Source organism: Oryctolagus cuniculus, chromosome 10, assembly GCF_964237555.1.
Source record: "Oryctolagus cuniculus chromosome 10, mOryCun1.1, whole genome shotgun sequence".
In the NCBI taxonomy this organism is placed as follows: Eukaryota; Metazoa; Chordata; class Mammalia; order Lagomorpha; family Leporidae; genus Oryctolagus; species Oryctolagus cuniculus.
Window position 1 is genome coordinate 117,623,973 of NC_091441.1, and position 15,938 is coordinate 117,639,910.

General features: G+C 49.1%; 1 protein-coding gene across 15 annotated transcripts in view; it reads left to right on the forward strand.

The window, feature by feature from the left end:
• Positions 1–15,938, forward strand: part of RAD18 (RAD18 E3 ubiquitin protein ligase) — a 102,250-nt gene that overhangs the window by 38,900 nt on the left and 47,412 nt on the right. For 13 of the 15 annotated variants that reach the window (XR_011379675.1, XR_011379674.1, XM_008273586.4 and 10 more), the window contains 2 exons: positions 678–738; positions 15,182–15,319. Coding sequence is in view for 13 of the 15 variants with exons in the window: in XM_008273586.4 (XP_008271808.2) it covers positions 678–738; positions 15,182–15,319 (199 nt within the window). In the remaining 2 variants the exon portion in view is untranslated. The remainder of the gene's footprint in view (positions 1–677; positions 739–15,181; positions 15,320–15,938) is intronic. The other 2 variants (XM_008273582.4, XM_017350191.3) reach the window with 1 other exon arrangement.

Sequence of the window (15,938 nt, forward strand, 5' to 3'; positions counted from 1 at the left end):
TCTGTGTGTGACCTTTCCGGTGTATCTGGAGAAGTCTGGGTAGGCAGGCAGGGCCTGCCTGAGTGATGAAGACCTGCTCGGGGTTGTCATCCCCTCGTATCCACTGTGCCCGTTGAGTCCTGAGAGGAGGAGAGTTAATTGGTCCTTTTATTAATGGTTCATCTGTTGTTACGGAGTCAGTGTTGGCCTTTTCTACTGATGAGCGAGCAGTGGGGCTGGCGTTGCAGCACTGGTCCCAACAGTCCTGCTGCTCCACTTCCGATCCAGCTCCCTGCGTTGTGCTTGGGAAACAGTGAGAGATGGCCCAAGTCCTTGTTCCCCTGCCACCCAGGAGGGAGGCCTGGATCGAGTTCCACTCCTGTCTTCAGCCTGGGCCAGCCCCAGTTGTTCGGATTAAGGAGTGAACTAGTGGATGGAAGATTCTCTCTCTCTCTGTAACTCTCTTTCAGATAAATAAAATAAATCTGAAAAAGGAATGTTGAGTAAAATGCCTGCTGTTCATGATACTCATGGAAATTGTGCAGCAGTTCCCGTTTAGGTCTTTGTATCACACAGTGAAGAAATCCTTTTTCTCTGTTACAAATGCCCACATTTCAGATTTTGAGGCTTGTAGTGTAAATTTCCATTTTGGTTATTTTGGGGGAAATTCTTAGTAAAATTTTTCTTTATTACTTTAGGTAATGGTTTTTACAAAGGACCAGACGGAAGAGGAAATAGATGAAATTCACAGTAAATATCGTAAGTTATATAATATTTTCTTTTTTGCAAAGAACTTGAGTTGCTATTTTTAAGTGATTTTTAAAAAAATAATATTTTATATTAACATTTGATACTGAAATTTTTAATATTATCAGTAGACTTTTAGTTGAGTGTTTACTCGGTGACTTTTTTCTGCTTTATGTGTCTGCTTTTGATTTATGACCGACACTCTGCTTTGAGCTTATCCCTGAGCACTTTGCAAATATTAATTAGTTGCTCTTAACGTCTCTCTGTGCGGAGAAGGTAAAAATGGAAACATTCTGATTCTGCCCTGTCCTCAGGCCGCTCAGTAACAGGACTTCTGCACGGGCTTTGAGCACCTCTAGAGCTTGCAAATTTCTGCCAAAAATGGTTCCCACCATTTTTGTTACCAACCTCCCAACTTGATTGTTTCTTTTTCCTTAAATAGCCTGTGTCTACATCTTCCACAGGGCTAACTTAGGGCTGTTTTGTCACTTAGGTAGCTGTTCCTTTTTTGTTTGCCTGGTTGGTTGGTTGGTTTTAGTTTAAATTTAAATTTAAGTGCCTGACAGACTGTTTGTTGAATGACTGTTCACGCTCATGATATGTTTTTATTGTGCTAAGAGAATGCCTTCTTTTTCCCGTGTTTATATTTGAAGGGTGGGCTCGGTGGTGGTGTGTTTTGGGGAGGGAGTGAAGTGCACGTGCAGTAGCTGCAGATGGCCTGTGCCTTGCTGGGCAGGGACACGAGCCAGGTGTGCTCCGGGGCTGTGGACTGAGCCTTCCCGCACTGTTGGTGCTGAGTGGCCGCCGTTCGTGTGCTGGACTTCCTGCTTTCCCGCGCCCCGCGTTCAGTTCCCCGTTAGTTTCTGTGGATCTCTGCCTTCTTAGCAGCTCCTGATGCCAGGCACTGCTGCTTCTCCGTGTCTGACCAGTCACGCTCGCCTCTCACCCTCAGTGCACAGGCTCACGTGCCCCCAGGCCTCTCGGCCTTCCTGCCTATCAGAGCCTCTCAGTCCCCTCCGGGCTCGGGCTCTCCGGCTGGCCTTCTTCTCTTCCTCCTCCTCCCTGCGTGGCAGCTGCTCCCTCCCGCCCTGTCCTTTGAAGAGCCCCGCCTCCGGGCCCCACCGGCTGCCAGCTCTTCATCAGCTTCACTGGGGCTCCCCTGTGAGCTCCCGGGGAGGCCGCGTTTCCCTCCCCAGGGCGTCCAGGGGTTGCCAGCGTCCAGGGCCTCTGTAGACACCCGAATCCGTGGGATGCAGTGTGTGGTGCATGCACAGGACCTGCGCACGCTCTCCTGTAGCCGTGCGTCGTCTAGGTCCCTGCAGCACGAGGTCTGATGGGAGTGCTGCCCCTGGCTCGGCACCTGTCGTGGGGCACTGATGGGAGCGGCTCACCCTGTCACCTGGCAGTGCAGGTGCAGCGTTCCCCTGCGCGTCCCTCTGTGGTCGGGCTGAATCCACAGATGTGGAACGAGCAGCCGCGGGGGCGGCCGGGTCACCGTCTTGTACTTCTCGGCGCACTGTTGCGTTTGGTCCCTCAGAGCAAGGGTTTTGAGTGCTTAGGTAAGGGCCAGACACCGTGGTAGGTGCTGGGGACGCAGGATAGACAGGACACACACAAAGCCCACTCTCCCCAAGTACCCCTGGTGATCAGAAAGCGGTAGGTGAGAAGGCAAGGGAGAGTAAAGCCAGCTGGCGCTTTTGATAACGTGGCACTGCTGGTGGTCATGTGTGCAGCTGGGCTCTTGTTTCTAGTTATACGTCAGCTGCTGCCCGTGTGCTGGGACCAGCCGCTGACAGCACTGCAGGCTGCTCTCTCACACCTGAGCCCGGAGGCTTCGCCCCCGGCGTCGGCAGGTTGCTTCCTTCCGAGGATCAGCCCAGCCTCTCTCTGGCTTGCAGGTGACGTCTTCCGCGTCTCTGTGTCCCCGCTTCCCTGATGGGAACCATCAGTCGCATTGCATGAGAGCTCGCTAATGACAGCGTTTCACCTGGAGGCCGCCGTAGAGGCCCGAGGTGCTGGGGCCCAAGACAGCACCTTGCACATTCGGGGACACCAAAGTCATCCCCTCTGAGTGTTTAGCAGAATCCTCTTCCCTTGTGAAACCGAAATTTCCGTAGAGGAGACAGTGGAGAGTGAACCCATGGGTGGAAGACTCCTTTCCTTTCTCCCTCCCTCCCTCCCTCCCTCCCTCCCTCTCTCTCTGTGCCAAGCAGATACATGGAAATAAACATTCTTTTTTTTTTTTTTTTTTTTTTTGACAGGCAGTTAGACAGTGCAAGAGGGAGACATAGAAAAAGGTCCTCCTTCCGTTGGTTCACACCCTACATGGCCACCACGGCCGGCTCACCCAGGATCTTTCCTAAACTCCTCTCCTGCTATCTAGGCCCATATAAGTCAGTTTAAGCAACAGCAAAACCTGGTCCTACGAAGGCTAGTGGTGGCTGACTCTGCCTGTCAAAAAAAAAAGTGTTTATTTTCATGTATCTGCTTGGCACAGAGACAGACAGAGGGAGGGAGGGAGGAAGGGAGGGAGAGAGAGAGAGAGAGAGAGAGAGAAAGGAAAGGAGTCTTCCACCCATGGGTTCACTCTGCAGATGTCTACAGTAGCCAGGTGTGGTCCAAGCTGACGCTAGGAGCCTGGAAGTCCATCTCGCTCTCACATGTGGGTGACAGAGGCCCAAGCACTTGAGCCATCATCTGCTATCTTCCAGGGTGCATTAGTGGGAACATTGATTGTGAGCAGAGCAGCTAGGACTCAGACCAGCACTCTGGTATGGGATGCAGCCGCGCCCCCTGGAGGTTTAGCCCACTGCCACAGTGGCTGCCCCTCAGAGTGTGTTGGAGCCAGTGAGTGAGCAGATGAGGCTGGAGAGTCACTGAGGTTTGTGTTAGAGTCTGTCAGGCCTGGAAGCAGTAGAGCTCAAACAAGCTCCTGCATCTCACTTCTCTTTCAGGAAGAAATGTAGTAGCTGAGACGGCAGCTGCCTTGTCTGCCGGCTTGCAGAGTTTTCTTCTACTCATTTCTACTCTGTCATTTTCTAAAATAAGGTGATAGGATAACAGGAAGGCAGAAAAATCACTCTTGTCTATTGCATATATGTATTTGGGCAGGATTTGCACATGTTACTTTTTAATTAATTAATTAGAATGAGAGAAGAAGGGGAGAGGGGAGGGAGAGAGAATGAGAGACAGAGAGAAGGATTGCCTCCATCTGCTGATTCACTCTCCCAGATGCCCGCAACAGCCAGGGCTGGGTCCTGCTGAGCCAAAGCCGGGATCCAGGAACCCCAGGACGAACCAGGATGCGCATTAGCAGGAAGCTCGTTCCTAGGGGAGGTGGGACTAGGTCCCAGACACTCTCATACGGATGCGTGCGTTCCAGTAAGTGGTTTGTTAGTGTGGGCTTCTTGTCTTCACTCAAGAAAGAATTCAGGTGTGAGACAGAGAGCAAAGTAGCCGGGTTTTTGGGGATAGGGCATCTGTCGAATGGAAGGGATAGAGAGAGTGCTCAGTTGCTTCAAATGGGGAAAACAAGGTTACATGGTTAAATGGAGAGATGCACGTGGCAGGCCAGGCTGGACACTCAGCAGAGAGCTGAGTGCTGAGCGCAGGGTCTTTGTCCAGACTGGGATTTTTAAGGGAAAGGGGGTCCAGGTTTCTCCTTCTCCTCCTCTTCCTCCTCCTCCAGGATAGAGGCTTTGCTGAGTGTAAATTAGGAAAAATTCCTCCCCAGGGTTTATACTCAGTGCTGTCAGGCCGGGAGGCCCACCTGGTGCTGGGGCAGAAGTGCTTCCCCTAGGGTACCCGCCTTGGAGGAAGGCTGTGAAGGTTTTACGGCTCCATGGTATCCCATTTGGTGCTGAGGTCACAGGATCTCCTGGGGAGCTTCCCTTGGGGAGGGGCTGAGAGCACCTGGGGAGTTGTCAGGGTCTGGGCAGGACTTGGCAGTGTAGACGCTGGGCTGCGTCCAGTGAGCATCCGCAGGGGCGTTCCTCTCAGCCCTCTCACACCACATGGGCCCATCTCTAGCTTCCTACCTAGCGTTACCCCGTGGAGAGAACACCCATAATCCCTGGGGTAAAATGCATGGCCACCCAGCTTCTGTAGTTTCTTCAGAGCTGCCATGGGCAGAGAGCTGGATGGGGTGTTCTTCTCTTGGTGTCTGTCCCCTGGTGTTGGAGGGTGCCTTGGGAACTACTGTGCTGCTTGGTCGCGAGGACTGTCGTGCTGTCTGATGGGTGGGCTGCAAGCCCTGTCTCAGAAGCACCCGGAGCCGGACGGCTTGTCTTTCAGAGGCAGGAGTCTGCAGAGGGCAGAAAGGCTGTGGATGCCGTGTGCCAAGGAGAGGCGGTGACCAGCATTCTCACGAGCAGATGCTAGGCCAGATAGTTCAGCCTTGCCTCACCTGGTCCTGAGTTGTCTGGCCTTGTTTAAGACATTAAAAATGTCAACACATTTTTGGAGCAGACACTTTCGTGGGCAGCAGTTATCAGGTCCAGAGCCTGCCTGTGTTGGAGGACTGGGTGTAGCAGTCCTGTTGTGAGAGCCCTAGTCGGGGCAGCCTTTCAGTGGACAGAGGCTGTTCATTGTTCGCTTGTTTGGTTTTCCCCGGGAGGAGGGGAACTTGACCCTGTCCCTGTGTCTAGGAGTTCGTGATCTATGAGGGAAACGCAGGGACTGCCTAAGGTTGCAGAGGCAGGAACTTGCTGCACGGTCTGTGTCTTCTCTGGGGCTGCTCCTCCCTCCACAAGGGTTAGGAGAGGGTGGAATCATTAACTTTCTGGAGGGCGAGCTGCGCTTTCTCCTGGGTGCCTGGTAGCTGCATTCTGCGAGGAAGTTAAGGGTGTTAGTGCACAGACCAGAGTCTCAGGTTGGGGAGGGAAACAGACTAACCCACCATCTACACTCCAGATTATTTCACGTGCCCCTCAAGATAGGTCCTTTAAGTCCTCTGTGAGGGTCCAGATAGGTGCAGGACTATCTAAGTTAGCTGTTGCTCTAAGTCCTGTTCTTTAACCCATTTAGTGGCAAATAGGAACTGACAGGAGGGGCTTTTTAGGCTTAATAATATCAGGATAAGCTTTAAGGCCTGGCCAGGTATGTGTGAGGCCCAGACCAGGGAGGTGTGCACTTCCTTAAGGAAGGCACCCTGTTGACTCCCATGATGTGGCTGGACTGGGAGGAGAGCTGGTCTGAACAGAACAGGCAGTGTCTCTAAGTGGCAATTTACGTTTTCACCGACCCTAGGCCATCTCCTCAGTAGCAGTGGTTAGAGCTGGAAGCTGGGCAGAGCTAGGGGCTTTTAGCTTGAGGCCAGCAGGGTCTGTGGTTCTGAACTAGAAGTCCTGGCCCCAGGGCAGTTCTGTTTCCAGTGGCCTTGCTCTTGGCGGAGGTGATAGAAGCTGGCTTCTGTCACGACAGCTGCTTGCCCAAAGCCCTGGCTCCTCATATCGAAAACAGGTGCCATTTGGGTTGCACGGCCTTGTTGGGTCTCTTGATGGCAGATCTTCATGTAAAGCAGCTCTTGATTGGCTTCCACCTGTCCTTACACTGCTCCCTCTCCTCAGCTCTCTCCTCTCCCCTGGTCTCTGCTAACGCAGACCACGGAGGCAGCCTCTGTCATGTAGTCAGCGGGTGCTCAGTCCCGTCCCTAATTTTTGGAGATTCTTTTTAATGTCATCAGTCATAGAAACGTCCTAGAAAGCTATGGTCATGGGCAGATTCTGACACTTAGTTTTTTCCTGTGAGTTAAGACAGTGCCCATGAAAACTGTGACTTTTCAGGTATGATCAAATGTGGTGACCTGTCAATATATATTTTGAGGTCATCAGTACAACTTCCTATCTCCCCCTCAGTTTGGTTTAAGAGGGGAGTTCTGCCCACTTACCATGCACACAGAAAAACAAATGTAGCTGTAAAATTGTTCCAAAGTTTAATGTCTCATTTTTCAGCTTTGCTATTCTGTCCTCTGTTTTATGGCCAGGCATTATTACAGAAAAAGGTCAGTCATCCCTTTTATAAGGTCTGGGGATCAAACCGTACATCACAGTGGAGAGTCCTGCGGAAGAGTAGTAACTTCCCTTCTGGAAGAGAAAAGAGAAGTGAGGCAGTGAGTCGGGCCTCTCTGGTCGCGTAGCCTGACTTCCGGGTTTCAGATTTAACCAGTGTTTTACCAGTGCTTACTGCGTAACCTGACTTAGAGAAGTTGTGGCAGATGTGTCTGCCATCCTTGGGCTTCTGGGTTTTCACTGTGCAGCCGGTGGGTTATGGGCCTGGGTTGCTGGGTTTAACTAGAGTTACTGTGTAACCTCTAAGTTCATGCTAGAACTTACCATGTAAGTCAAAATTGAGTGTTTAGATCCATCTAGTAAGTTCCCTGGGCTTCTGGATTTTCGCTGTGCAGCGAGCACCAGAGCTCTGTTTGTCTCCTGGAACCCAGTCTTGTAGTGTGTGCCACATGGCCGTCTCCAGCCGCCCCTAAGTCTCTTTGGAACACTTCCTCTTGGCTGGAGCTTGGTGATGCTCGAGGTGGCACAAGGAGTGAGCCGGGCTGCTCCAGCCGTAGTGTTCAGGTGTGTGGTGGAGCGCTCCAGAACAACCTGGTGGGACCCCTGAGCTGAGAGTCAGAAATCACAGTGTTTTGGAGGCCAGGGTATGCTGGAGCTGCAGGACAGGGAGACCGCAGGGAGAGGAGGCCTCTTCCTGGAGCCCAGGCGAGCCTTTGCCTGCCTTGCAGTCTGCACGTGAGGGCAGGGAAGGGTGGGATGAGGGGCAGGGTCGGGCAGGACGGTGTCTGGAGTGTGCACAGCGCAAGGCATGGCTTGAATTGCCCCAGCCGGAGTGGGCAGCTCTGATAATGCACACGTGGGGCCTTGGGCCGCGTCCTCAGAAGGGCACTGCCTGAACAGCAGGGCTAACTCGCCTTTGGTGATGCACGAGTCAGGTTTGCAGGCCACGCCGGCTGTCGGCCACATCTTGTCTGCTAATTTGTTTTAGCAATAATTTTTAAATGCCAAAGCCATTCTAAGTGGAAAAACCATGTGAATAGGTCATGGGTTGGATTTGTTCCATGGATTATTTGCTGACCTCTGCTCAGACTAAAGGATGCTCTGTCTAATCTTCTGTAGTTTTTTAAAAAATGCAGTAGACTTTATGTATTTAATTTTTAGGGCAGTTTTAGCTTCACAGCAAAATTGAGTGCAAAGTACAGGGTTCCTGTGCTCTCCTTGTCTGCACATGGGCAGCTGGGCCGCTCTCAGTCTTCTGCACCTGGGCAGTCCCTGTGCTGTCATCTGTGAGCATCCGCGGCCGTGGCGGCCAACTGGGAGGGGACCAGCAGGTGGACGGCCCCTCTCTCTGCCGCTCCTTCTCTCTCTGTGTGTAGCTCTGACTTTCAAGTAAAGAAATAAATCTTTTTTAAAAAAGCAGTGTACTTAGTTTTTGTGAGGCACTGCTAAGCTGTCTTCCAAAGTGGCTGCACCATTTTGCACTCCTGGCCGCAGCAGGCAAGACTTCCTGCTGCTCCCATCCTCAGCGTTTGGAGCTATCGCTGCTGGAATCCTCACCGTTCTCACACACGGCGCTTCAGTAAGTCCAGGGAAAGGGCGCTAAAATACAAGTCTGTCTTTCTGCAAATGATTCTGAGATCCAGGCCTGCTTTTTCATACCATGCATTCTTTTCATGAACTTTCTGAAGACCACTTGTGTGCATGGTTTGTAAGCATTTCTTGCACACCTTGTAGGTGTGCACTAGTATCTCACTGCTGTAGCTTCAGTTCCCTACTGACATAATGCTGAGAGGCCTTGTATATACTTGTCATCTCTGTATCGTCTTTGATGAGGTGTCTAGTTCTTTTGCTCACTTTTAAAGCATTTTCATATTGCTGAGTTTAAAATTTTTTTGTATACCTTGCATAATAATCTTTTCTAAATCAGCTATGACTTTTGATATTTTCTTCCAGCTTTTGGCTTGTCTTATCTTTGTCTTGATAATCTGTCTCAGCAATTTTTGACATGATTTAGTAGATTCCAGCAAACTTGGTGTGCTCCAGGACAAAATACAGTGCAGCGTAAGGATAGTTCCTGCATCAGTTTAGGGACCAGATTATGGTCTTCTGAGTAGAGAGTTAGCATTGGACAAGTTGAACACCTGTACAAACTATATGTATACTAGAATTTTCCTAATTTGATTAAGCTAACCTCATACAAATATAGAACTATCATCATATTTATTGAGAAAATACGGAGTGTTTTCCATTGATTGAGAATAGGTTGTCAAAATGGAGGAATCTGGAAAACATCATGCTGAGTGAAATAAGCCATTCCCAAAGTGACAAATATCATATGTTCTCCCTGATCTGTGTCAACTAACTGAGTACCTAGAAGGAAACCTGTAGAAGTGAAACTGACACTATGAGAAGCAATGACTTGATCAGCCCTTGTCCTGACTGTTGAGGAACAACTTACTATTTTATTCTTTTTCAGTATTTTCTTTTTCTATTTAATACCGCTGGTTGAACTCTTTAATTAACACGGAATTATTCTTAGGTATTTAAATCCAACTGAAAATTTACTCCTGTTAAAAATAAGAGTGAAAATAAGAGAGGGAGGAGATGTATAGTTCAGCACGCTCCCTCAGACTTACCCCTAAGGGTAAAGCTAAAAACTTGCCATGGGACTCCAAATCCCATTAGATTGACAGGTACCAATGCCATCTTACTAGTTAAAGTGATCAATTTAAGTTCATAACTGATCATAAAGAAGGATTAAACATCAAAGGGATCACATAAATAAGACTAAGTGTCTGCTTAGAATTAAATTAGAATTTAATCAAATAAGTTTAATTAAATTAGAATTGAAAAGGAGAGAACGATCCAACACAGGACGCAGGATACACAGCAGACTCATAGAATAGCAGGTGCCCTAAACAGCACTCTGGCCTCAGAATCAGCCCTTAAGGCATTCAGATCTGACTAAAAAGCCCATGAGAGCATTTTTCAGGCATGGAAAGACAAGATACTGTGGCAAAAATGACCTACATGAAAGATCTCTGTGAGTGAGATCCCAGTGGAAAGAAGGGGTCATCAAAGAAGGAGGTACCTTTCTCTGAAGGGAGGAGAGAACTTCCACTTTGATTATGGCCTTGTCTAAATAAGGTTGGAGTTTGTGGACTCAAGAGGCTTCCATAGCCTTAACAGCTCATGACAAGAGCCTCAGGTGATCACTGACATCATAAATAAGAGTGTCAGTTGTTAAATCAACAACAGGAGTCACTGTGCACTTGCTTCCCACATAGGACCTCTGTCCTTAATGTCTTGTACTATGTGAATTAACAGTAAAACTAGATTTCAAACAGTACTTTACACTTGGTGTGTCTCTGTGGATGCAAACTGTTGAAATCTTTACTTAGTATAGAGTTGATCTTCTGTGTATAAAGATAATTAGTAGTGAATCTTAAGGAAGAATGGGATGGGCGAGGGAGTAGGAAATGGGATGGTTTGTGGGTGGGAGGGTGGTTATGGGGAGAAGAACCTCTATAATCCTAAAATTCTACTATGAAATTTATATTTATTAAATAAAAGCTTTCACAATTCAAAGGCCACAAACCTTGGCTTCATCAGTGGGGTGGCATCAGAAGCAGTTGGAGTTCATTGGCACCAAATGAGAGGTGAGAATAGTTAAGATAGACAGTTGTTCATTGAGTGTTGCATTGAGGGAAGATTTTTTTCCCAATTTTTTGAATTGGGAGATACTTAGTTCAATGGCTTTCAGAGCTTTTGACGTATACTGAGAAGTACAAGTTACATCACCACTAATTACGTACACAAAGATTACTGAAGCCAAATTTCTCAAAACGACATTTACCTTTTGCATCTTTAATGCACTCTGGTACTTGCTGTGCTATTCTTTTTTTGATACTTTTTAAGGATTTATTTTGTTTATTTGAAAAGCAGAGTTACAGAGAGAGAGGGAGAGACAGAGACAGAGACAGAGAGAGATTTTCTATCCACTGGTTTATTCCCCAGATGGCCTCAATGGTCAGGGCTGGGCCAGATCAAAGCCAGGAGCCAGGAGCTTCTTCTGGGTCTGTCATGTAGGTACAGGGGCCCAAGGATCTGGGCCATTCTCTGCTTTCCCAGGCACATTAACAAGAAACTGGATTGGAAGTGGACTGGCCACTATATGGAATGCCGGCCACTGTGCTACTCTTTATCATTTCACTAAGAACAAAGGTCTGGTCTGCGGCTACTAACTTGTTTTCACACTCCACACTCTGGATTTCAGAAGCACAGTCTACATTTAGAGGCCTTCACGATGGAAGTTAAGAGCTTAAGTAGGGGCCAACACTGTGGCGCAGCAGGTTAATGCCCTGGCCTGAAGCTCCGGCATCCCATATGATTGCCGGTTCGAGACTCGGCTGCCCCACTTCTGATCCAGCTCTCTGCCATGGCTGGGAAAGCAGTAGAAGATGGCCTAAGTCTTTGGGACTTAGTCTGCACCTGTGTGGGAGACCCGGAGGAAGCTCCTGGTTCCTGTCTTCAGATCGGTGCAGCTCCGGCCATTGCGGATTGCATCGGATGGAAGACCTCTCTCTCTCTCTCTCTCTCTCTCTCTCTCTCTCTCTCTCTTTCTCTCTCTCTCTCTCTGCCTCTCCTCTCTCTGTGTAACTCTGACTTTTGAATACATAAATAAATCTTTAAAAAAGAAAAAAGATTGTAAGAAAGGGGCCGACCTTTAATTACAACAAGGGTGGTGGTTTCATGGTGGTGACAAGGAAGACAGGTCATGTGTGCACAGGCAAGGTGTGATGGAGGAGGACAGGTGACGTAGCCACTTGAGGGAATAGGAAAGCGGACTCGAGGGAACTGCGGGAAGTTGAGCAGTAGTGTGTTGAATGCTCGCTTGAGATTCAGCAGGCACCACACGGATGGGTGGTATGACTTTGTCTCCCTCTTGGGAGACGTTGGTTTTGGTCTTGTGCATTGCTGGGTCAGAGAGCCTCAGAGACACTATTAAGTGCTGGTTCAGAGAAGAGTGGTGAAAGTGACCAGGGAGCGAAGGGCTTGGCACTAGGAAGGGTTTTATTTGAGCTTCGGCAGAAAGGGTGGCAGGACTCAGGAGCTAAGAATCTTGAAGAATATGAGAGTTGGTTGACTATGGAGTTGGTCGTCAGCTGGCTCAGCCTGCAGCTGGCAGGGCCACTCTCACAGGAGGTGAACTCAGGACATAGAACCTGCAGGCCCGAGCTTTTCCATGCGAGGGTGCTCCCTGCCAGATGGCAGACCTCCTGAAACGGGGTGTGTGGGGACGGCAGACCCCCTGAGACGGGGTGTGTGGGGACGGCAGACCCCCTGAGACGGGGTGTGTGGGGACGGCAGACCCCCTGAGACGGGGTGCGTGGGGAAGTGGGAACGATTTCGTTAGTGGACTCTGTGGGCATCCTTCATCTTCTGCGCAGCATCATTGGACTTCTTGGGTCAGAGCCAGAGCAGGGACAGCCATGTACTCTTGGTTTCCAGGCTGGCTGTGGGATCATTAGACTGAAACAGGAAAGGAAAATCCCTCTCAAATCTGGGGTTTTGTTGCTTCAGAAAATAAAGTTATTAAGCCTCCTTAGCTGTTAGTGTGATGACTTCCGCAGGTTTATTCCCTCGTCGTAAGTCCACAGGCCAGCAGGTATTTCCTGAGGCCTTGCTGGGAGGACGCCTTAGACGTGGTCTGAGCTACGTAGATCCCATAGTGCTGTGTTTCCCTTGCCTGACGGAAATCACCCAGTGATGGTGGCGGTGGGAGCCCCTGGTCCCAGGGATGGAGGAAGTACAGGAAGTTGTCCTCAAATGCACAGTCACGCAGCGCTGGGACAGGCCAGCTGGCTCGTGTTCTAGACTCATCTCGCCTGGCTCTGCAGAGCTGCGTTGTCCCATAGCACTTAGGACCCGCTTCTGTTTCTCTAACTGAATCTTCAGCTAGTCTTGTACTGAAAGTTTACCAGCCACCTTGCAGCCCATTTGTTCCTTGGCAGTGTGCATGACCAGCGAGCGCACGAGCAGCCTCCCCGTCTGTGGGGTGCCGGTGCCTGTCCCTAAATAGGAAGCTGGTTTCTCTCTCTGTGTGGGGCTGCGTGATTTAGTGCTTGCTTCCACAATGAATCATTTTCAAAAACAGAATCATTACAGTCATAGGGCTAGAAAACCAGCATGTGTTTTTATTAAAGACTTTGAAAAACCCATTTTTAGGGAGGGAACTGGTAAGATCAGTCTGATAGTTCAAAGGAGAACTAAAGACTTGAGAATGGCCACAGTTACAGATCAGCAGTGTTGACCCGAGTGTGCACATGGAGACAGAGCTGGCTTCCTGCCATTGGGGGGAGTGGGGGGAGTCGGAGCTCCACCCCACAGACTCCCCCGTCTACGAGGGCACCTCGACGGAACCCATGGGATCCATGGGAAGGTGAACTTAAAAGATGAGTGTATTTTGCTGCAAAATCTTTCTGAAATCCATGTGTAGTTTTTCCATAATATGCAATTTTCCATGAACGTTTTAGAGTCCCCACGAATGCATCAATTTTAGGTTTTTTTTTTTTTTGCATAAAAACAAACTTTTTTTCCCCTCGTTTTCTGTGAATTTTTGTAAGTATCCTTATAGAGACAATTATTTTTCATTGCTATCAGTTATCTACAACTGTTTTTTTTTTTTAATTGACTTAGAATTGTACTTGTTTAAGGGGTGCAGTCGGTTAATGTGTACCCATGTATGATGTAGAGAGGAGTCACCATCTCCGTCCCTCGGGTGTTACCATGTCCGTCTGTTTGGAACCTCCAAGCTGTTCTGTTCCGGTCATTTTGTTATCCACACCTCGACAGAGCTGTGCCTTGGCTCAGAGGCATCGCAGATTTCTCTCTACATCCAGTGTAGTCCTTATACCTTAGTATCACACTACAAGGAAAATGGAAGAAATCAACTGATAAAAAGATCATTGATGGCCGGCGCTGCAGCTCACTAGGCTAATCCTCTGCCTTGCGGCACCGGCACACCAGGTTCTAGTCCCGGTCAGGGCGCCGGATTCTGTCCCGGTTGCCCCTCTTCCAGGCCAGCTCTCTGCTGTGGCCAGGGAGTGCAGTGGAGGATGGCCCAAGTGCTTGGGCCCTGCACCCCATGGGAGACCAGGAGAAGCACCTGGCTCCTGCCATCGGATCAGCGCGGTGCGCCGGCCACAGCGTGCCAGCTGCGGCGGCCATTGGAGGGTGAACCAACGGCAAAGGAAGACCTTTCTCTCTGTCTCTCTCTCTCACTGTCCACTCTGCCTGTCAAAAAAATAAATAAATAAAAAATAAAAAAAGAGCATTGATTATTGAAAGAAAAATTCTCAAGCTTTTTAAAAGCCGTTTCCATATGATTCTTTATAAAAAATGTTTACAGGATTTGTGATACTACTTTGAACTATGGCCTGAGCATGGAGAAACTGATTGAGGGGCCGGCACTGTGGCATGGTGGGTAAAGCCATTGCCTACGGTGCTGGCATCCCATACGGGTGCAGTCCTGGCTGTTCCACTTCCTAGCCAGCTCTCTGCTAATGGCCTGGGAAAGCAGTAGAAGTTGGCCCAGTTCCTTGGGCCCCTGCATCTGTGTGGGAGACCCAGAGGGAGCTCCTGGCTCCCGGTTTGGATTGGCTCAGCTCTGGCCGTTGTGGCCATCTGGGGAGCAAACCGTGGATGGAAGACTTCTCTCTGCCTCTGCCTCTCTGTAACTCTGCCTTTCAAATAAATAAATCTTAAAAAAAAAAGAAAAAACTTTTTGAACCATGGTGCAGAATCACAGATACATTTCCTGAAGTACACAGTCACACAGTGGCTGGGTCTTCTTGATTAATGGGTATGGATACTCTTAAGTAGTGTCGCAAAACTGAAGGCCACCTTGAGGTCAGTGTTGATGACATGTTCAGAGATGGTGAAGGAGTGAAAGTCCTGGGGCTGAGGGAGGGCTGTAGAGAGCCAAGGGTGTTCTGTGGGAAACCGGCAAGAAACATGGAGTGCAGGAGGACTGGAGTGGGCACCTGGGGTACCCCTGTTAGAACCCCACCTTCCCGAGGCTCTGCGTCAACGTTCACTTACTGTGCTACTCTCTGTCTTAGTGCCCTTGCACCTTGCACATTAGAGTGGCAGCGTCTGTGTGTTTGGGAAAGCAGCTCCGTGCTCTATGCAGAGCTCCCCTAGAGCGTGGGGTTTGCAAGGAAACCTAGAGTATCACGTCTCTGTGTTTGTATCGGGGGAAGGGAGAGAGCTCCCCAGAACTGCCGTGACCCCCAGCCCCTCCCCACCCCGCCCGTGTTCCTGTGTACCCGAGGCACGTGTGGCTAAGGCTGAGGCACCTGTGCAGGCTTGCGCACCCCTCTGCCTGCTTCACCGCTGTAAGTGTCCTCGTCCTGGCTCTACTGAGAAGGCCTTTTGAATTTCAGGTAAGAAACATCACAATGAATTTCAGCTTCTGGTGGATCAGGCCAAAAAAGGATACAAGAAAGCTGCTGGAATGGCAAAAAGCCAAGTGAGCAGAAGAGAAGATGAGGCTACAGGAGTTCCATTGTCTGTGTGCATGGGTAAGAGGAAGAAAACCAGAAACACTGTGACTGTCATTATTTTTAATCCAAAAAGGAAAAGCCAAAGTAGCTGACTTTGGCGTTCTGAGCTATTTGACGGGGGAGCAAGTACGCTGTGGAGTGGAAACTCGGTTTGTTACTCCGGGAAGGAGCCTGGAGGAGCGGCCTGAAGCAGCAGTCTCGGAAGCCCCTGTTCCTCTCAGCCCTGATCAGTTGTGCGCTTCTTAGTTTTTAAGCTTGAGGATATTTTCTAAGTGTTGGATTTATTGCTGGAGATCCTAAGATATCCTACAGAGAGAATGAATTATTTTTGTTACAGAATGGTGGTGTTTGCTTTGGAAGAAATGTTCTGACGGAAACAAAAGCTGCACTTGGGTTGCTAGTCCACGGCACATCGCTTTAATCTTGATGCTTGTTACATGGAGCTTAATGTTTCTCTCTCTCAGCCCACACATATGCATGCTATATTCAATATTCTACAAGAGTTCTATGCATTTTAAAAGTTTTTTAGAAGGGTTTTTTGTTTGATTTTATTTCTTTGAGAAGCAGACAGAAAGAGGTCTTTCATCTGCTGGTTTACTTCCCAAAAACCCACAACACCCAGGAGCTTGGAATTCCG